This window comes from Suricata suricatta, chromosome 10 (genome assembly GCF_006229205.1).
Source record: "Suricata suricatta isolate VVHF042 chromosome 10, meerkat_22Aug2017_6uvM2_HiC, whole genome shotgun sequence".
Lineage (NCBI taxonomy): Eukaryota > Metazoa > Chordata > Mammalia > Carnivora > Herpestidae > Suricata > Suricata suricatta.
Genome location: NC_043709.1, coordinates 28022342 through 28045057, shown reverse-complemented (window position 1 = coordinate 28045057; position 22716 = coordinate 28022342). Strand labels below are relative to the sequence as shown.

Here is a 22716-nt window from a genome sequence, read left to right as displayed (position 1 = left end):
ACAAAGTATAATAAGCCATCCTTTTACTATGTAGAGCTTACCTGCATAAAACTGCTATTCATTCATGGCAATGATGATGATGATGATGATGTATATATTATCAGAAGGTAATAATAGACATTTTGAATGGGAAAACATGTGCACCAGGGAGGACCAGCTAGCTAGTAGCCAACTACCCTTAAAAGAGATAATTATTATGTTAATTTTTTCTACTGTTTAGTTTCAGTAGTAAATCCTTAAAAAATTTAACAAATTCAGAAACTTTTTATCTTTTAGAGGCCAAATTTGTTTAAACAAATGAAAAAAAACTAAACTAAACCAGAACACTAACCTGAATCCTCTTACTGCCACCAATATATCCTCTATAGCCTCTGTGTCTCACTTGGGAACCTAATTATGATCAGAAGATCATTGTTGACCACAGCACCTGAGCAAAGGATACAGGTAAATCAGCTCTTTAACAGCATAAGGCAGAGGAAGAGCTGTTTTTCAAGAGATCAAAATCTTTAAATTTGTTGATGGCCATAAGTTTTTGCTATTAGTTTCATGATTGAATCATCCTGCCAATAGAAGGCTGCTAAGTAGTAGTTAATTGGCCACAAAAATATTTAATTTTATGATCTTCTTTTCTTCTCAGTAACATAATGTACTGATCCTTTTCAATCTCTTTTATCCTATATTATAGATTCAGTATAGTTTCAGTAGGAGGACTTTTTCAATTTTAAATGTCATGGATTTTATTTCTTCATATTTAATACTTAATCAAAGTTTTTGATATCATAATTCCAAAGATAACTTAATATCATAACATATGAGAATATTTGATCAAGCCTTAATATCTTATACACACACACACACACACACACACACACACACACATATATATATATTCTCTTTGTTCTTCTTCTCATGTTAAGAAATGGAGTGTACCCAGACTTTAGCTTCTACTACAAAGCTTTCATCATCAAGCCAGTATGGTATTGGCACAAGAAACAGACACACAGACCAATGGAACAGAATAGAGAACCCAGAACTGAACCCACAAATGTATGGCCAATTAATCTCTGACTTAGCAGGAAAGAGTATCCAATGGAAAAAAAACAGCCTCTTCAACAGGTGGTGCTGGGAGAGCTGGATAGCAACATGCAGAAGAATGAAACTAGACCACTGTCTTACACCATACACAAAAATAAACTCAAAATGGATTAAGAACCTGAATGTGAGACAGGAAACCATTAAAACCCTAGAGGAGAAAGAAGGAAACAGCTTCCTTGACCTCAGCCACAGCAATTTCCTACTCAACACATCCCCAAAGGCAAGGGAATCAAGAGCAAAAATGAACTATTGGGACCTCATCAAGATAAAAAGCTTCTGCATGGCAAAGGAAACAATCAAGAAAGCTATTAGGCAACCAATGGAATGGGAAAATATAGTTGTAAGGTGGCATATTGGATAAAGGGCTAGTATCCAAAATCTACAAGGAACTCACCAAACTCCACACCTGAAAAATGAATAATCCAGTGAAGAAATGGGCAGAAGACATGAATAGAAACTTCTGAAAAGATGGCCAACAGGCACATGAAATGATACTCAGCATCACTCATCTTCAGCAAAATACAAATCAAAACTGCACTGATACCACCTCATGCCAGTCAGAATGGCTAAAATGAACAAATCAAGAGACTATACATGCTGGCGAGGATTTGGAGAAAAAGGCACTCTCCTACACTGTTGGTGGGAATGTAAACTGGCACAGCCACAATGGAAAACAGTGTGGAGGTTCCTCAAAAAACTATCAATAGAACTCCCCTAAGACCCAGTAAGAGTACTATTGGGGATATACCCACAGGATACAGAAGAGCTGATGCATAGGGGCACATGTACCCCAATGTTAATAGCAGCACTTTCAACAATACCCAAATCATGGAAAGAGCCTAAATGTCCATCACCTGATGAATGGATCAAGAAGATGTGGTTTACATATACAATTGAGTATTACATGGCAATGAGAAAGAATGAAATATGGCCATTTGTAGCAAAGTAGATGGACGTCAAGGGTGTCATGCTAAGTAAAGTACGTCAGGCAGAGAAGGACAGATATCATATGTTTTCACTCATAGGTCAAACAGGAGAAACCTAACAGGGGACCATGGGAAGGGGAAGGGGGGGAAGAGTTAGGGAGAGTGAGGGAGGCAAATCATGAGAGACTCTTGAATAGTGAAAACAAACTGAGGGATGAAGAGGGAGGGGGAAAGGGAAGGGAAGTGATGGCCATGGAGGGGGGCGCTTGTTGGGGAAGAGCACTGGGTGTTCTATGGAAACCAACTTGATAATAAACTATTAAAAAATGGAGTGTATAATATACATTTGCATCCATGTCATTTAGCTCTTTAAACCCCACATTGAATGTGACCAGAGAGACCAGCATGATGTCACTGTAATTATCCTTTATCTCACTTATTTGCATCTCATATTGGCTGAGATGACATCAAAAGCTAGTAATTGTATAATCTGATGAGTGACAACATTACCAAGTACTAATTCTTGAACTATTTCCATGCCTGTGAGTGTGTGTACCTTAACAAACATAGGGGGAGTCTCTCTATTCCTAGCAAACTCAAGACAAGTTTGACCAGAACTTGTCCTAGGAGTATTAAAACATATGAATATATGGAGTTGGGGAAGAGATAGTGAAAATTAGGCACATTAAGAGAGCCAGGCAGAACAATAATAGGTCACTGTCAATCTCAGGTTAGAAATTTGTATGATGGAAAAGCATGGTCAGGGTAGGATTACCCAACTCAGAAATAAAAACTTCCCAAATATTTTTTGAACAATGTGATTTCTGGAAGACTTATAATTTACTATTAAAAAAAAATCTGTCCCTAAATTAGATGCCACAAGACAGCATCTACAGGAGTATATTAGAAAAACACAATGGAGTATTACATGGCAATGAGAAAGAATGAAATCTGGCCATTTGTAGGAAAGTGGATGGACCTTGAGGGTGTCATGCTAAGCGAAATAAGTCAGGCAGAGAAGGACAGATACCATATGTTTGCACTCAGAGGTCTAACAGGAGAACAGGAGAAACCTAATGGAGGACCAGGGGGAGGGGAAGGGGGAAAGAGAGTTGGGGAGAGAGAGGGACACAAAACCTGAGAGACTACTGAATACTGAAAACAAACTGAGGGTTGAAGGGGAAGGGGAAGAGGGAAAGAGAGTTGATGAGAGAGAGAGAGATGCAAAACCTGAGAGACTATTGAATGCTCAAAATGAACTGAGGGTGGAAGGGGGAGGGGGAGGGGGAAGGGAGGTGGTGGTGATGGAGGAGAGCACTTGTGGGGAAGAGCACTGGGTGTTGTATGGAAACCAATTTGACAATAAACTATTTTTTAAAAAAGTTTTGACTGGGAAGAACTGAGAAGGCATACACTGTATGGGCACCAAAAATATATATTAAATTTTTTTTTTAAAAACCCAACACCTGACTCAGACTTACTAGCTCCAGGAAGTCAAACACTGGATCTGGGCCTATCTTGAGGGATTCTGATTTCAGTAGTCCGAGATGTGGCCTAGGTGTTAGGATTTCTAAAAGCTCTAGCAGAGATTCAAATATGTGGCCCAAGTTGAGAACCCCCACACCAAAGGGGAAACATACTGAATAAGATGTAGGAGACAGAAGTACTAATTAAGTCTTGGACGTTTGAAAGTTTAGTAAATTCTTGATAAGAATGTCATAGAAGGATTGTTTTTTTTACTAGGCTCCCAGGGGCCAGAGGCTTCACAAACATCCTTGGCAGTTCCAGTTCAAGAATCTGCTGAGGTTTATTCTCCAGCTGAAAAAAAAAAAAAACCCATGGGGAAGAAGGGAAAGGTCTCTGGGAGGGAAATTTCTTGAATTCCATTGCAGGAAGCCAGGGATAAGCCACTGGCATAGTTTTCAGGCTGGAGAATCCCACTGGCTGAAAATTCTTGCCCACAAGATAATCTGTCACCTGAGTGAATACACAATGCAGAATCAGATGCCAGAAACCCAAGGTTTAGCAGAAAATTAGACATTCAAAGTCTTCGAGTTTGCAAAAAGAGGAGGAAACTTCCCCTGACCTGGTGACTGGGCCGGCCGCCATTGTATGTTTAGAAAGATGCTGGAAAACAAGAATATCTCAAACGCTACTCTGAGAAAAGAGCCATTACGGTAGGGGATGTTTCCTAGTTCAGTGCTGCTCACACCACAGGTGCACCAGAATGACAGAGGAGTTAAATCGCTGATTTCTGGCCCTCTCTCCAGTTTCTGATTCATTAGGTCTGGGTTGGGACCTGAGAATTTGCATTCCTGACCAGCTCCCAGGCGATGCTGATACTGCCAGTTCAGCAACTACATTTTGAGAACAGATACTCGGAGTCTGGTAAAATTGTGCCGTAATCTAACTCCTGATGGAAGATTTCACCAAGTGTTTGAGCTCAAAATTTGCAAACTAGGGGCAATAAACACAAGTTGGCCAACATCTGGAGGAGGCTAAACCATGATTTTTTTTTTCCATCTCCTGATTTTTCTTAGGTAGCTCCAGGTCTCTTCTTGAGTATCTGCCAACACTATGTACTGGTCTGGGGGAATACACTTTTGGTTGGACTAAGTATTTTTGGAGACTCGGGATTAACCTGTTCTTTAAATTTGATGGGAGTTAGGGTCATTTTTGTGATAACACTGCATGAACACTACTGCTTCATTCTTTTAAAATATCAATGTCGTGGGGCACCTGGGTGGTTCAGTCAGTTAAGTGTCCGGCTTCAGCTCAGGTCATGATCTCATGATTTGTGGGTTCGAGCCCCACGTGGGGCTCTGTGCTGACAGCTAGCTGAGAGCCTGGAGCCTCCTTCTGAATCTGAATCTCCCTCTCTCTCTGACTCTCCCCTGCTCGCACTGTCTTTCTCTGTCTCTCAAAAATAAATTAAAAAACATAAAAAAATTTTTAAATATCAAGGTTGTGGGAAACTGTAATGAAGTAATAACAAAGTATGTGCCTCTGAAGGAACTACACCTGTATGTGGAAGAATTCAGTGTGCTGTTACTGAAAGAGTCCAGCCTGACCCAGGCAAGATGAAGATGAAGCAAAACGAATTAGGAAAAGAAAGTTTGGGACTGTATATTCTTTGGATTTTTAAATCAAAGTCAAGCTATTCTTATTTTGTACTGTAATCTCTTCAGATTTAAACAAGTTCAGACTTTAATTTGCAAGAGATGGATGTTAACCTGTAGTCTTTTATTTTTCCACAAACACTTTATAGAGGTAGGGGTAATATATACAGATAAGTGTTATCTTTATGTTTCTAGAATTGTATTTTTTAATGTTTATTTATTTTTTGAGAAAGAGAGAAAGAGAGAGAGAGAGAGAGAGAGAGAGAGAGAGTCTGAAGCAGACTCCAGGTTCTGAGCTGTCAGCACAGAGCCTGACATGGTGCTCAAACACAGGAACTGTGAGATCATGACCCAAGCTGAAGTCAGAGGCTTAACTGACTGAGCCACCCAGGCACCCCTGGAATTGTTTCATTGGAGTATATTTACTCAGCACTTACTTTCATTTCAGAGTCTTTCCTAAACTCTGTTACTAATGTGGCTTGATATAATTTTACACAGAACATATAACGGAGAGTGAGATTTCAATCTCAGGTACAGGAAGGCCTTTGAGATAAATTCATTGATATTCTTGGATTCATTTCAGGGCTTCTGGGATCAAAATCTACATTCTGCCAGAGGATGCCTAGAAGTGTTAACTGTCATAAGAATAGGTCTCATGGAGGTGCAAATGTGAATGTCTCAAAAATAGGATGCTTTCTGTTGAAGGGAAGAGCTATATTGAATTTAATAGATAAGCCTAATGGCTTGAAGGCCGCCATCCTGGGAGGTGGGTACATCTTCTGTTGGCTCTTTCACTCACTCTTCCTGAAGAAAAATGACTAGGCTAATTGGTGGGTGGGAGAAGATAGGACGGAATGGCTCACCCTCCCTTTTGGGGAGAATTGTCTGCCTGTCAAGAACAAGCACTGCTTTGTCCCTCCATGCTCTACAATTTACTGGATCAGGTGCTAATCTGAAGGCTGCGGTTAACCACAGTTTTGGGTTAATACCCAAAGCTAGTGGCTTCTTCCATTATTCTGTGGTTTAATAATTTAAATGCCCAGGCAAAGTCAGATTGGGAAACAAATGTCCCCAACTATATATTCACTTTGATTAAGATCCTCACTCTGCCAGTCAACTTCTAACCATTAAGCCCAGGCCCTTAGCAGATAATATTTAAATTACAGATCTGCCTCTCATTTAAAAAAAATGAAATCTAGAATGTTATTTGGATTTTCATATTAGCACATAATAAGGTTTTTGTTAAACAGAACGGAATTTTAAATTTATCTTTTTCCCAAATTGTCCCACACAGTTGATAACAAATCTTGAAGCTATCCCTTGTTGTTGGCATCATGTCAACAATTTGCTTCCAAAGATGTTAAAAAGCTCTCATATATTTAGTCTGGGTTACTAACGATGTATTCTTAAGGATTTCATAGACTGGCATGTAGATATCTTAAGTGTGATGGAATCCTTCTCTAAACATGAGCCTGGTGTGCAAATTGATTTAGCTGATCCATATTAATTATCTAAAAGAATGTGACCATGAGCATTGGCAATGAAAGCTGTACCTTATTTTCTATTTTATCTTGAAAATAAGTGAAGAAGAAATGTGTTTGGCAAAGATTGCTCAATCCCCACATTTCTCACAAAGCGCTTTCCGTTCACCGGGATTGTCTTACCTCTTGCTCCCTTAAATACTTTGACAGCTTGATGCTTAGATATTGTGTTAATTACAATCACTTGAAAATTCTTACTTTTCCAATTCCCAATAGTCAAATTACTTAATTTCAGAGGAAGGAAACCTCAATATTGGACACAGCTAAAAGAAGTAAAGATTAAAGAGAAGAAGGAAAATAATAAAGGGTTTAATGCCAAAGTTTCTCTGGTTTGGCATTACAACAATCTGGTTTAAATTTTACTCTGAGGCTTACTAGCTGAATAACCTTGGGCAAAATTCTGATCTTCAATTGTTAATAATAATAATAATAATAGAATAACTTATAATTTCAAACATAACTTATGTTTGTGGTCTCATAAATAATGTATAATACAAATACAAATAAGTCACTGGCAAAGACTATCAGTGTTCTTTTGTTTCCTGATGAACCTATATGATTGTATATCTTTGTGGTTTCATTTTCTTAAAGTTTTCAAGTAGTTTTAAAATAAGATTCAAATAGTTTAACACTGTTTTTAAAAAGAGCGTGTGGAAAGTCAATCAGACAACCATATTAAAAACTCATCAGCAAAATTCTTCCCTCCCTTCCTCCAGAGTGACTTTGGTGGGGAGGGAGGGTGAAGAGGGAGATAAGCTTTTATTTTTTGCCAAATTCTGAAAAGAACATTTAATTCAGGCTGAGTCTGAGCTATTTCTTCCAACAAAAAGTGTTTTATATGCAAACCATAAACTTGAAACTTTAAAATATAATGCATAAACTGGCCAAAGTGCAACATTATTTCAAATATAAAGACAAACGTATTCCATGCCTTTATCACCAGAGGAAACAAAGTGTAGCAATATTACTAATTAATCACTTTTTGTTCAGAAAATACAAAGATGGTTTTTGAAATAAGCTGTTAGCGTTACCAAAGCTATACCAATGTATTACATTTAGATAACCTAATTAAACATACTTTTATATATCTTTACCTAAAGTGAACATTGATTCTATGAGTAGCCCAAAGTTAATGTAATTCTACTTAAGCAATTTCTAGTCCTTTTTTTTTTACATTTTTTAAATGATTTTATTCATTTTTGAGAGACAGAGATAGCACGAGCAGGGGAGAGTCAGAGAGAGAGGGAGACCCAGAATCTAAAGCAGGCTTCAGGATCTGAGCTAGCTGTCAGCACAGAGCCCAATGTGGGGCTCAAACCCACGAACCGTGAGATCATGACCTGAGCCGAAGCCGGATGCTTAACCGACTGAGCCACCCAGGCGCCCCAGCAATTTTTAGTTTTACAGGGCATCAACATTTGTTCTAAAATTATTTTCTATGGCACCTTATTACCATAAGGACAACTGAAAAACCATTGTTCAACTATTACTGGGTACAACTACTTTCACTGAGTTCTTGTCCATTTCACAACTCCATTAAATTTAATTTTCATTCCTTTGATGAATCTTATAGCTTCTTCCTCTCTGAAAGCTATTTTTAAAGCTTAATTCATTTCTTTCAATGGCGATTTTCTTTGAGATGATTTTAAGTAATTTTGCTACTTATTCTCTTGATGAAAGAGAAAACAATGCCCTAATTTTAAGATCAATGGAGAGCAATAGCAAGGAAAGCATCTCTCATTCAAAAAAATCCCTATTGATCAATTATTACTGATATCCATTTATTAGTTATTGCCATTTGGTTGTGAATGTGTACCCCATCGGATTCCAGAAAGTGTATGAGGAACTTTTAAAAGCATGTATGCTAATGTTTCAAACAATCTACAGGAAGAAGTTAGGATGATGGGAAATAAAAGTGGGGAAGTAATATAAAATGAAGAAAGAATGAGGGAAATTCAGGGCCCAAATTCCTAAGCCAAATGACAAGCACAATTAGTTACAAGACATAGAGCCTAGAAAATAAGCACATTCCTGAAAATTTGCAACCCATTTGGGTACTGAGGCCAAGAGAAATGTCTACTTCACATCCTCCTGAAGAGCACTGTCTGGCGTCATTGTAAGTGCCTCTCATACTGGCCCTCATGTAATACAACCAAGTGCTACACAGGGCTCTGAGACACAACATTCATCGTGTTTATTAAAGATGCATGGGCACCGCAGGTAAAATTAAGGGAAAGTAATAATATAAGATTAAAGTAAGTCAGTGTAGAGGAGGGTAACTCTGGATGGAGCCAAGGAAAGTTTACTGCAGGAATGGAAGTTCATATCCTCTACAATTATCAACACTGCCACGGGTACTTTTCTGGGCAAAGGAAATAACTCATGGACAGGCCAGTGTTTTTATTAGACCTATGAGAAATGAAAAATCAATAACCCCAAAAGTATACCATGAAAACAGAAACACCAAATACCTATCTTAATCAAAAACAGTCTCCATTTAAATCATTTAAAGAATACCAAATTTTACTATGTTCTTACAAAAACTTTAAGACAAATTGCAAAATGTTTCCTTGGATTCTAACCCACCCAATATTTATTATTTTATGTATCTATCTATATCTGTATCTATATCTATATCATCTATAACTAGATTGGATGGATGGATGGATGGATGGATGGATAGATACATCAATCAATCGATAGATAGAAATAGATAGAGAGATAGCTATAGGCTATTCCCTATAACATAGATATACTGTGTTGGAGGATGCCTATCTACAATTAATTTTTGAAGTAGTTAGTCTTAAGCCATTATTTCTTACAGTGCTTGGGTAAGTCAACTGTCTCTAAAGGTTACTTCTAGTTTACATTATTCATCAACAGAACAATGCTTTCAGCAGTGTTGGAGCACCAGCATTCAGTTCTACTAAAACAAATATCTAGTTAAAAGGACAATTTGGAAAATGGTAGAAAATGGAAGGAAGATAATATAATTTTTTATTAACCTGCTTGAAATTATTTTGTTGTACGAGAAGATAATATCAGTATAATTATATGTCATTAACAACTATAATCTTAGTCATGTTACTTAACTGCTCTTTTCCTTAGCATTCCCATTTATTCAATGAAAATAACAATATTGCTTCCTAGTTTTGTTGTCAGTAATGAAATCATGCATATGACAAGCCTAGAAAAGTACTCAGCAAATAAGGAGTGCTCACTCAAGGTGAACATCAGAAAGCAAAAGTTCTTTTCATGTGCCTGTAGGCCATCTATGTTTTCACTCATAGGTCTAACAGGAGAAATCTAATGGAGGACCAGGGGGACGGGGAGGGGGAAAGAAAGTTGGGGAGAGAGAGAGACTCAAAACCCGAGAGACTAGTGAATACTGAAAAGGAATCAAGGGTTGAAGGGGAAGGGGGAGGGGGAGGGGGAAAGAAGGTGGTGGTAATCGAGGAGGGCACTTGTGGGGAAGAGCACTGGGTATTATATGGAAACCAATTTGACAATAAACTATTAAAATAAAATAAAGTAATTTAAAAAGGAAGCACAAGTTCTTATTTTTGTCTTATAGCTTGTAACCAATTCCCACTTGTACCATTAAATTAAAATAAAAGCTAAGTAAAAGACTGCACAAAATATATGTTATACCAGAAACTTTATCCAGGATCTACTGGGTAACACGGAGCATTATGATGGAATTTCTGAGCCTAACATCTGCTTCTAACATAGAATCCGGAAGATCCTGGATATTTTAAATCATTAGAAATCACCTAAGTCAGCCGTCTGGAATACTATTATTGCATGCCATTTTTAAAACTAGAAATTATTTCATGATCATTTCTTTTTTTTGTTTTTAATTTTTTAATATTTATTTTTGAGAGAGAGACAGAGTGTGAGCAGGGGAGGGGCAGAGAGAGAGGAAGACCAGAAACTGAAGCAGGCTCCAGGCTCTGAGCTGTCAGCACACAGCCCGACAGGAGGCTTGAACCCATGAACCCTGATTTCATGACCTCAGCTGAAGTCGGACACTTAACCAACTGAGCCACTCAGGTGCCCCAGTGACCCTTTCACTCACCAAGGAGGTAATGAATATACTCCCACTAGGAAAAATCGACAAAGCTCTATTGAGATTCGAACTCTGGGGTTGGATGATTGGTTTGGCTCATTGCTAGATAAATCACTGGATTCACAAATACAAGTCTTGCAGCACAATTCAAATTTGATTCTCAGAAAAAAAATTACATTATGACATATTGTATTAGTTTTCTATGGCTGCAAGGCAAATTGTTATACATTTAGCAGTTTAAATCTATACCCATTTTTTAACTAACAGTTTCTGTGGGTCAGAAGTCCAGAGAGGGCCAGACTGGGTTCTCTGCTCGGGGTCTTACAAAGCCAAATTCAAGCTAATGGCCAGGACTGTGATCTCATGTGTGCCTCTAGGTTCCTTATATCTATAGAACCGTGGTTTCCATATGCTCTCTGGCAGCTTCTCTCAAAATTTAGAGACTTCCTGCACTCCTTGCTATGTGGACCCATCCATCTTTAAAGCCAGCAGCAAATAGTTTCCTATTCCCTTGAATTTATCTCATGCTTTAAAATTTGTCCCTGACCTTAATATACTGCTTTAAAGGGCTAATTAGTAAAGATCAAGCCAACCAATAGAATCTTTTTTTTTCCTAAATTTCACTTGTGCCATATAAAATAACCTAATTATAAGAGTGGTATCCCAATATGGTTATGGTGTTGAGAATCATAGAGGACATGGACACACCAGCGCATGGGTCATTTAGGGGACATTGAGATTTCTGCCTACCTCATATGTCTAAGGCCTTAAGGATAAAGCATTCAAAGTCTAGAGGGCCTATTATATTGGCTCAAGAATCCACGTCTTAAAATTTATAAGAAATAAACTGGCATATATTTTAGAAACATTGCTCAGTTATTCTATAAATTTACAATTTTAAAATATAAAGTTGCCTTTTCTGTAGACGAAATAAATTCTAGACTAAGACAGGCAGAACCATGCTCTTGGGATTGAAGACATAAAACAAAAGAACTTTATCCTATCATTCTCCATGTGCTTTATTTACCATGATTTTTTTCTTCAACTGTACCTTATATGGCATGTTACCAGTGTTCACTCACCAAGTTTCATATAGGAATAAGAACATGTAGAACAACTGTTCTTAATTGATAAAGATGAGATAAATAAACTTATCAGGAGTTGTAAGTATCTGAATTTCTAAGACAAAAGTCAAGAAATTCATATCCTGAGTAACTATATTCTAGGATCCATGCAGGCATTACTGGATCGATTGGCTTTATTTCACATCTTCTCATAAGGAATTGAATATTAGTTCGTTGTTTCTAAAGCAATTTACATTATTAAATTGTTAAGATCTGAGCTGAAGTTCTGAGTTTATTCCTCACTTCATTTTATTTATTTTATTACATTATTTTTGTATTTTGTTTTTTCATAGGTGGTAGGTGAGTGGATTGGTGATTGGTGAGTGATTGGTGAATTGATTTTTGCTACTGGACCAACTTGGTAAAGTTAAAAAAAATGCATAGTTTGTTTTCAAATGTGTTATGTTTTCATTATTGCACAGGCTTGTGTACATGTATATATGTATATCACCTATCTATAAACTGGTTTTCTTCATCACAAAAGATTATTGAATCAGGGATGACTTACATATTTTAGTCAGCAACAAGAGATTATTTTGTGGTTTTCTGGATAGAGAGTTGTTAAGGATACTGAATTTGGCTATGCCAATGTGAAAATTAAGGATATTTCAATGAGGTAAGGGGCTACAATGCCACGTATTTGGTACCTTGCAAGAAGGTCTCCCAGAATAAGCAAATACTGAGGAAAGGTTATAAATGAAATCATCTTTATAGAGATACATTTATCAGCTTAAGCTTCTTGATGGCACAAAGTACTTTAGAATCTCTTGAGAATGTGCAGCAAAAAGGGATTCTGACATCAAGCAATGGCTTTAAAGAGGTCTACAGATAAAGCTCATCTCCTTCAAAATTTTATCTAGGGCAGCCTTGAGCAGTTCCTAGAACCCACTCCGTAGGCCTACTCAAACCAGAGGATTCACTGATGGTTCATAACAAACCTCTTTGATCCTATGAGATATCTTTTGGAAAAATGACAAGTACCTTTAAAACTAAAATATTTAGCTTGGTAGATAACTGCAGATGCATATTGAGTCTTTTTCTTTAAATATTTATGCAAGATGGGAAAAGGAGCAGAGCTGAGAGTTAAGCACTGGAAAAGTTTCTCCTTATATTCTACACTGATGCATTAGATTGGAGATCTAGAGATCACATACAGCAAGACTACCATTAACGACTATAAACCCCGCAGAAAATTCCCTTAACATAGCAGAAGTCATACAGCAAAATGAATCAAACAGTATATAAAGACTGGGGAAACAGAGTCACGATCAAAAGTGCAGAAGAAAAGTGGTCTTCTGTCAAGTCTAAAACTTTTCTACAAAGAAGGAAAGAGGGAGACAGAGAAGAAGTGGGGTGGGGAGAGAGTGAAGGCAAAACAGAGGAAGATGAAAAGGAAAATATGGCTGGGAAGAAGATATGAAAACCATCGTACTGCAAAAATCTGGCTCTTGAATTTCATAAGGCAACATAAACAATAATGAGGATGCTTATCCTCTTAATAAAGATATAGTTAAGCTCCATACATCTTAAATATATGCTTTTGTCTAAATATTTTACTTCCCTAGTTATCAAAAGTAATTACGCTAAGAAGACTTACACTTGAATGACTGTCCAAAATATGTTATGATCCTGTAAGGGGTGATGTAACTTCCCTTTGGGTTGATTTATGCTTAATTAGTTTTTGTCAATGTTGTACATTAATTACCCTCCAACATTTCAAGGTCTATTTGTGTTTTGATTCAAAAAGTTAGTCTGTATCCTTTAGTTATGTAAAACTCTAACATTTAATTAGAAACGTCATATCAGATTTATGTAATGGGCTGTAACCTTGCCAATGCCTACATTAGCTGAGAGATAGTCATTTAGGAAAGCACATTCACTCTTGGAACACGGTGGAGTTCCAAATTACCGCCCTTTCTTTGCATTCTCATTTTCTTCTAATTTACTTTCCTCTTTTTCTTATGGCCCAAACTTCCCCAGCTTCCTCATCATTGCATGCACCGTATTTCCACTCTTCCTTACTGATGGCTTTCTCCTCTAATGTTCTCTGTTCTAACTCGATACAAACTCCTTTCTATTATTGTTTTAATTTTGTGAGAAGATATAAAGGAAATGAAGTGAACCATGAGAAATCAAGAGTGTCCCAATGTTAACTTCCAACAGATTGAACAGATTCTGGAGAAAAGGTTCATATAAAATCATTAAGATACAACATCTCTATTAATAAATACACAAAAGTTTATTTGAAGCGAACAAATCTCAATAACTCCCCATACTTATGCTTTTAAAAATCTTAAGAGAGGGAGGAATCAGTTACCTCAGCTTGACCAATAGGTATGTTTTCATAGTTGTATAAATTATCCAGGTCATCCAAAGTGGCCTCGTAAGTTTCTGAGTCATAGTTGATGGTGTCCAGAGTTGGAGCAGTCACAGCGGCATCAAAGATGACAAGTCCCAGAACAAGTCTCGCTAACATTTTCATGTTTCAAGCTTTCCTAGTCAAAAAATACTATAATGTATAAATGTTTAATTGATAATAACTTATGAATAGTTTCCACTACACTGGAAAGATAAATTCACAGTTTTACACTGTGAAACTCAAGCTGATAGCTTTCTTTACATGGGTCATTTATAAACACAATGCATGAAATTTTACAGATTCTGGTAACTATTGATAGCAGATGTTCAAATTAACTCACAAACCTGTCCACATTTTTAGAGTAGATATAGTCATGACTGTGAAATTAAGTTTCTTTCATAGAGGAACACAGGGAAAATGGGATGCAGACATATTGTGACACACTTGTTCACAAAAGCCTTGCATTAGAATTTTACCTTTTACTAAACATTAAGTTTCTTTCATCAACTCTGGGATGTAGGAAGGAGGAGGAGATGGGGGAGGGGGGCTGATACTGTTATTCCATTTTACAGATGAGGAATCTGAGAGTCAACTAGTGATCTAACTAGGACTCATAACTGTTTCTTGCATGGACCTCAAGTATATTGTAGTATAGAGGTGGAATTTAAGGAAAGATATTAGCTTATGGGCAAGTAATAAATTGTATCATGTATCTTGAATGTATCATAGATAAGCTGCTATATTACAATTGCCACTTCAGATAGCTGTGAAATTAGGGGATTAACTAGTTGGTACCTAACCTTCTAATTTCTGTTAAGTCTAATTACACGAAATAGAAGTGGGGGTTTTGATTTTTTACTTTGCTTTTCTGTTTGGAGTGTCATTGTAACTACTGTATTATAAATGATGGAAAATAATTGCATATGTTAAAAAAATAAATTGTGTAAAAAATAAATAAATAAATAAATAAACCTATGGCTTTTCCCAGACAAAATAAGGAAGGTCTTATTTTCTTCTTTTTGACTATCTTGTTGCCTCTGGGTATCATTAATGTATACATAACTTAATATGTGTATAATTTAACATTTCATGCAATAGTTTACTAAACTTATTCTTAACCAAATGGAACAGAAAAGAAAATTATTTTTCCTTAGTCCTTAGTGTTTTATCTCAATTCTTAATAGCTATTTAGGGTTTAAATTCAGAATCAGTCAAAATACCTGCCTAAAGGACACTATATGGCAGGATCTCCTTAGAGGAGGATTTCCATACACATAAGATTAAAACATTTTTGTTTTGTAATTCTTTGTTAAGCACAATTCTTATTTTCCATAATAACATGGTGGGGGGATTCAATCAAGATCTTATCATTTTATTGTTTTAGTTCTGTATGTACTCCTTTGAATACGTTTTAGTTTAGAAAAAAACCCTCTCATGTTTAATTTTAAACATCTAAATTGGGCCTATCAAAGATATTACCTGGTGATCATTTATTGAGGAGGCAAAGCATCTGTAAAACTTTCCTTTTTTATCAAGCACGTCTAGTTCTAGAGGTTTTGTATTTTGGATTCACTGCTTAGGTTTACTTCAAGAACAGAGCATACGGTGTCTGTACCTATGCACACGTATAAAAGGGAATTCATGATAAATATTACTTTTAAACTTGAATGCACTGGCAGACAAACTGACCTTCAGTTCCTTGAAAGAAAGTCTTTATGAAGCAGGTTTAGGCAGAGGCATATGAAATTCCTCTGAGAATAAGAAGCAGTACAAGGGGCTCCTTTTTATTCCCTCTATGATTTCTTCAAGTAATTTTTTTATTCATACTGGATAAACCAAGCCTCTATGTCCCTTGCCTTTGCACGGGTCTTTGCAGGATTGCAGATTCTGAGCTGTTGTACACAATCACCACCAAAGTCCTACTTCATCAAACAGTGTGATTTACAAATTTTCCACAAACCATTCATCCATATTCGAGTGGGAAGCATTAACAGTGGACCCACTAACCTAGAGAAAAATCTTTTCGTTTTACATTTCCTTCTACATTTCTGGAAACTTTCATTGTTTAAAGTAATTATGCATTTCCCCATGATTTTTTCTCACTTCAAACTATAAATTTGATTGTGTGTCTACATTCTTGGACTTTACTTTCTTTGGGCATGTCCCCCCCCCAAATTATCAGCAATGACAATTTTTGCAAACCCCAGAAATACGAAGAACACCTATTTATGCTTAGTTTTAAAAGCACATTTCTTCCTTCAAGTAACTATATTAGTATTTAATGGTGTATCTTTGAATTTGTTGTTCACTTTTACCATTTCATGGTATTTTGAAATTATGCTTATATAAAAGTTTAAAATATATAGCTTATAAAGCCATTCTAAATGCATCATTGCCATATAGTCATCAATATATTTTAAACAGCTGAAATTTCCCTTTTTTCTTCTTTTGCATATTATTTCAATCAATACTAATCAATAGTGCATGTCTATAATAGCAAGACACATGGGCTATGTCAGGGCACTTGATTTAAGGAATATATTGGAAGCCACTATAATTTTATTGGCATCTATCTTATTAAGATCAACCATTTTACTGTGTGTTATTAACTCCTGAGCTAATTAAAAATTTGAGTTTTCCAAGAATAATATAAATATTAACAAACTTAAACCTAAACCATTGAATCAAAGTTCACCATGAAATATTAAAGCAAGTTGAATTATTTTTCAAAAAGTTATTAAAGTAGAAAAAAAAAGTCTCTCACCCAAGAAGAAAGCAATTGTGAAAACTTACCTTTGGCTCCTACTTGGTGAAATGGCACAAAGTGACTGAGGACGCCGAGCCAGTAGTGCGTGCCCCTGACCAATGGTTGTGAATTCTGGTCTGTGGGAGGTGGAATTTATAACACTCAATTTGCTGTTTGGAAAAACTAACCTTGAGAAATGCTTCTGAGTCTTTAAACACCCCAAATTACTTTACAGTCACTCAAAAATAAGCCATAGAATACAAATGACATAGTGTATAGAGCTCCTGAAATATGTTAAAGGAGTTTTAATTGCCAACATGTCGCCTTAAACATTTTAAATGCAAAAGGTTGGTTTTAATATATTTAATCTATAACAAGTTCACCAATTAAAAAAAGTTAATGTATACAGTGATCCTAGAGATGAATATTTTAGAAATGTTCTAATAAGAAATAATTTTCCTTGCAAGTCTAGAATTGCTTTCTTCACATTTCATTAATGTTAAATGAAATTCAGTAAATGTTGCAAAAGGCTTACCTGTTTCATGCTGGATAAGTAAAAAAAAATCCACTTTTTAAAATTGCTTGGAACGTCCTGAGACCAAAGAAACAATAAACCCTTTGCATGCTCATAAAAAAAGATTATGTCCTGAAACAATGCATAAATATGATCTGCGTCTTTTGGGCAAAAAACGTCTCCTTTTCCTCTCTTATCTATCAGAACCAAACAAATCAAATTACATAAAAACTTTTTTCCCACAGAATGCAAGATTTGTTGTAGGCTCCTGGTACCTGACGTGGTTTGTGATACTGAGCCTTCTTACAGGTATGGAGACAAAGTACATTTGTGTTCAATCTCCGTTCTCCATTTCCATGCACCCCACAAAAGTTCTAGAGGAAGATGTAGTCTGGCATGCTTTACATAAACCCGGGAGTCTGATTCTACCCTGTGCATCAGGAATCCTTTTTCCCTTGACCAGAAGTGAATAGCTGTATTGAATTTTGAAAGCATGTGAGGACAAACGGATGGAGGACAAAGTCTGTCTTCAACACTCTCCTCTTTCTGCCTTCACTACTGTTCTTCCTCCCTGCGCCTTCTTTGGGGTTCAGGGCACAGTGGATCATTATCCTCATCATGCACACCTGCTTCCACATGATTTGTTCTCAGGGTGTGTTATTTTTCTTGGGGCCCATTTTATCTGTAATGGAAGCAGTAATACTGGATAAAGTGCAGAATCTCCAAGACCTCTCCAACAGCAGAGAGGCCATCCTGGGGGAGTAGGGACTCCTTCCCTTCATCCTTCAGTTTCACGTTATATGGAGGCTACTTTCAGAAGCATTTCTACGAAGAGGCCTGAAGCAGAGTTTCTATACAGTGCTGTCCCACACTGCGTGTTAGATGAGTTTACATATTGTTAACTCTCCCAACACATTCTCAATCATAGTAGTTCACCATTCCTAGGTGGCTGACACTCAAACATTTAATTATCTGGGTTCACATGTGACACAAAGAGAAAACCAAGTTGGGCCAAGTTCCCTGATGTTACTGAGCTCAAGTGAGGGATAGGGGTGAAGGTAAAAAGCAACATCTCTGTTTCTTAGATTCTAAGGTTTACCTGTCACTAATTTTTAGGTTCTTCTAGGTGCTTTTGGATAAAAATAGATGAGTATAATATCCATGAAAATACCGAATATTTTTTCTTCTTCCTGCACTATTTCATCTGATACTCTGCACACATTATCAGGTGACAAAGGTGGCATCTATGAGTCCTTTGTTTTCTGGAAGTCTCTGACTGAACCCAAAGACTCTAATTTCAGAACTAACACTTTCACACTGTCCTTTGGTGACCTTTTCATTTAAGTGATGCTTCCTTGGGCTTCAGAACACTGTCCACTAACGCAATTGTTTCGTGAGAAGGTAGTAACTAAATCGTCTTAATATAAGATTGAAAGCATAAATAATCATTCCTGAGTATTTTCTTTTTCCAAATAAACAAATGTTTCTCTTTTCCTTTTAAAAAAGGGCAATTTTTAAATCATTTGTCTTGGTATTATTTGGACTCTCTCCAATATTTCAAAATCTATTTTGAACTACGGGAGCTCAAATTTGTAAAAATTCCATGAGGACCTAATCTCTGTTTAATAGTGAGAAGGATTAATTACCAGTTCCAGTATTTCTTATCCTTGGTAAATATCTTTTAGTTTCATGATAATTTTCTTAATAGAGCCTGAGCTTGGTTATCAGAAACCCTCAGGGGATCAGTTATTAAGACTAGTTGCATTATCTAGTAACTCAGGCTTTCTGGCTTTATCTCTTTAAGCCCCCAAACATTTTATAAATTCTTTTGACTATAACTCTTAACAAAATTAATTAAACATCATCCTGCTTGCTCAAATGGAATTAATTTTAAACAGAATGGACTTCTCTTAATGATTCTCATTGCTCTGCAGCAGTAGTGAACAGAAAACAATGCTGAGGACAGCATACTTCTGCCTGTCCTTGTCCTTTGCTCTAGAAGACCACATCAGTAAGAGCTATGTGAGGGTGTAGGCATCCCACCCACCCCACTGATTATAAGGAATAAAATCATTACCTAAAGTGATTAGCTACCTTCCTGAGAATTCCTATATTGCTACTCATTAGTAGAAGTCCTAGAGTTTAAGACACATCCCACACACACTGTGCTGCCCATATCCCCTAATCTGATCTCATCAACTCCTCCAGAATCTTCCAAGGCTGACCTGCAATCTGCAAACTCTCCTTTGTTTTCTGTTTCTTTTGGAGAATTTCCCATTGCTTCTTTTATCTTAAAGGAATCTAAACATCATAAAACCCATATATGAAAGGTCTAGAGCCAATATCTTCCTCAATGGGGAAAAACTGAGAGCATTTCCCTTCCCCCTAAAGTCTGGAACATGACAGGGATGTCCACTCTCACCACTGTTTTTCAACATAGTGCTGGTAGTCCTGGCCTCAGCAACGAGACAACACAAAGAAATAAAAGGCATATAAATTGGCAAAGAAGCAGTCAAACTTTAGCTCTTCACAGATGACATACAAGATACTGTATGAGGAAAAAAATGAGAGTCCACCAACATGTTGGATCTACCCCTGAAAGACTCCACCCCAAAACCGCTAGAACTGATAACATGAATTCAGCAGTCACAGCATATAAAATCAATGTACAAAAGTCATTTGCATTTTTATACACCAATAATGAAGGAGCAGAAAGAGAAATCAAGGACTCAATCACATTTATTACTGCACCAAAAACATAAGATACCTAGGAATAAACCTAATCAAAGAGGTAAAAGGTCTGTACACTGAAAACTACGGAAAGTTTATGAAAGAAACTGAAGAAGACACAAATCAATGGAAAATCATTCCATGCTTATGGATTGGAAGAAAACATATTGTTAAAATATCAATATTACTCAAAGCAATCTGTATAGTCAATGAATCCCTCTCCAAATAACACCAACATTCTTCATAGAGCTACAACAAACAATTCTAAAATTTGTATGGAACCACAAAAGACCCTGAATAGCCAAAGTAATGTTGAAAAAAATCCCAAAGCTGGAAAGCATCACAATTCCGAACTTCAAGTTGTATTACAAAGCTGTAATCATCAAGACAGGGTGGTAATGGCACAGAAACAGACACAGAGATCAATGGAACAGAATAGAGAACCCAGAAATATCCACAAAAGTATGGCCAACTAATCCTCGACAAAGCAGGAAAAGAGTATCCAAAGGAAAAAACACAGTATCTTTAGCAAATGGTGCTGGGAAAATTGGACAGTGACATGCACAAGAATAAACCTGGACCACTTTCTTACACCATACACAAAAATAAATTCAAAATGGATCAAAGACCTAAATGCGAGACAGAAAACGAAACAAAATCCTACAGGAGAAAACAAGCAGCAACCTTTTTGTTTATTTCCAGCCATAGCAACTTCTTACTAAACGTGTCTCGAGCGGCAAGGGAACCAAAAGCAAAAATGAACTATTAGGACCTCATCAAGATAAAAAAACTTCTGCACAGAGAAAAAAAACAATCAACAAAAACTAAAAGGCAACCAACAGAATGGAAGATATTTGCAAATGACATATTGGATAAACTGTTTTATTCAAAATCTATAAAGAACTTGATAGTTCTTATAGAACTTAATAAACTCAACACTCAAAAAAAAAATCCAGTGAAGAAATGGGCAGAAGACATGAATAGACACTTTTCCAAAGAAGACATTTAGTTGGCTATCAGCCTTCTGAAAAGATGCTCAACATTACTCATCATCAGAGAAATAAAAACCAAAGCCACAATGAGATACCACCTCACACTTGTCAGAATAGATAAAATTAACAACTCAGCAAACAGCAGATGTTAGTGAGGATGCAGAGAAAAAGGAAATCTTTTGCATGGTTGATGGGAATGCAATCTGGTGAAGCCACTCTGGAAAGCAGTTTGAAAGTACCTCAAAAAATTAAAAATAGAAATACTCTCTACCTTATGATCCAGCAACTGTACTGCTGGGTATTTATCCAAAGGATACAAAAATTCTGATTTGAAGGAGCACATGCACCCCAATGTTTATAGCAGCACTATCAACAATAGCCAAATTATGGAAATGATAGCCAAATGTTTATCAACTGATGACTAGGTAAAGAATAGGTGGTGTATATATACAATGGAATAGTACTTAAAAATCAAAAAGAATGACATCTTGCCATTTGCTACAATGGGGATTAAACTAGAGTGTATTTTACTAAGCAAAATAAACCAGTCAGAGAAAGACAAATATCACGTGATTTCACTCATATGTGAAATTTAAAAAACAGAAGAGAGAAACATAGGGGTAAGGAAGGAAAAGTAAAATAACAGAGAGGGAAGCAAACTGTAAAAGACTCTTAACTATAGGAACAAACTAAGGATTGCTGGAGGAGAGGTGGCTGGAAGATGGGTTAAATGGTGATGGGCATTAAGGGGGGCACATGTTGGGATGAGCACTGGGTGTTGTATGTCAGTGATTAATCACTGTGTTCTACTTCTGAAACCTATAAAACACTGTATGCTAATGAACTTGAATTTAAATAAGCAAATTTAATAACAACAACAACAATAATAATGATAATAATAGAATTTGGCTGCCTCCTGACAAAGTTTTCTGCTGCTGCCCCTTAAAGTGGTTTTTTTTTTTTTTTCGTAATTCTTACCTAACCCTAAGGTCATGTAAAACTCACATAACACAAAGGTTGAGGGATTTTTCTTGCTTTACATTTTCTTTTTTGAATGATTTTTCCTCTTTATTCTTGCAAAAATCTTGCCCATTCTGGAACTCATGGCATCTTGGCTTAACCATCTGTAACCTCTGTAACCTCTCCCTTGTCATCAACCGCTTGATCTCCTAGCCAAACCTCTTGTTGATGACTTCAACTCCTGGCTTGCTCACACGCTCTATTCATGTCTGGTCATCATTTTCCGTGATGCCAACCTCCATGTACCTGATGATGGTGGCGTGGTAGCTGCTTTATCTCCTCAGGCACCTGCGGTAAAGTTATCACATTCCTACCCAGCCACTCACCATCACTATCATGTCTTTTAGCTCATTATCACCAGGGTTTACCTATTAATTGGGGTACTATTATTATTTTTCTTTTCTGCCTACTGAGGCCTTATTCCATAGCTTCCATCACTTTTCCACAATTAATTAAATCTCCCATCTTTTCTTCTCTCCTT

The 22716-nt window shown here is 36.6% G+C and overlaps 1 protein-coding gene and 1 long non-coding RNA gene across 2 annotated transcripts in view; one reads left to right on the top strand and one right to left on the bottom strand.

Annotated features, from left to right (window-relative positions):
• Nucleotides 1-12228, top strand: part of LOC115304554 — a 37963-nt gene extending 25735 nt beyond the window's left edge. The window contains exon 3 of the long non-coding RNA XR_003914496.1: nucleotides 12168-12228. This is a non-coding gene — a long non-coding RNA (uncharacterized LOC115304554). The remainder of the gene's footprint in view (nucleotides 1-12167) is intronic.
• EPYC (epiphycan) overlaps nucleotides 1-17085 on the bottom strand; it is a 38437-nt gene extending 21352 nt beyond the window's left edge. The window contains exons 1-2 of the mRNA XM_029954771.1: nucleotides 17027-17085; nucleotides 14192-14369 (exon numbers count right to left, since the gene is read on the bottom strand). Of these exons, the coding sequence (XP_029810631.1) occupies nucleotides 14192-14356 (165 nt within the window). The 5' untranslated portion in view covers nucleotides 14357-14369; nucleotides 17027-17085. The remainder of the gene's footprint in view (nucleotides 1-14191; nucleotides 14370-17026) is intronic.
• Nucleotides 17086-22716: the final 5631 nt, after the last annotated feature.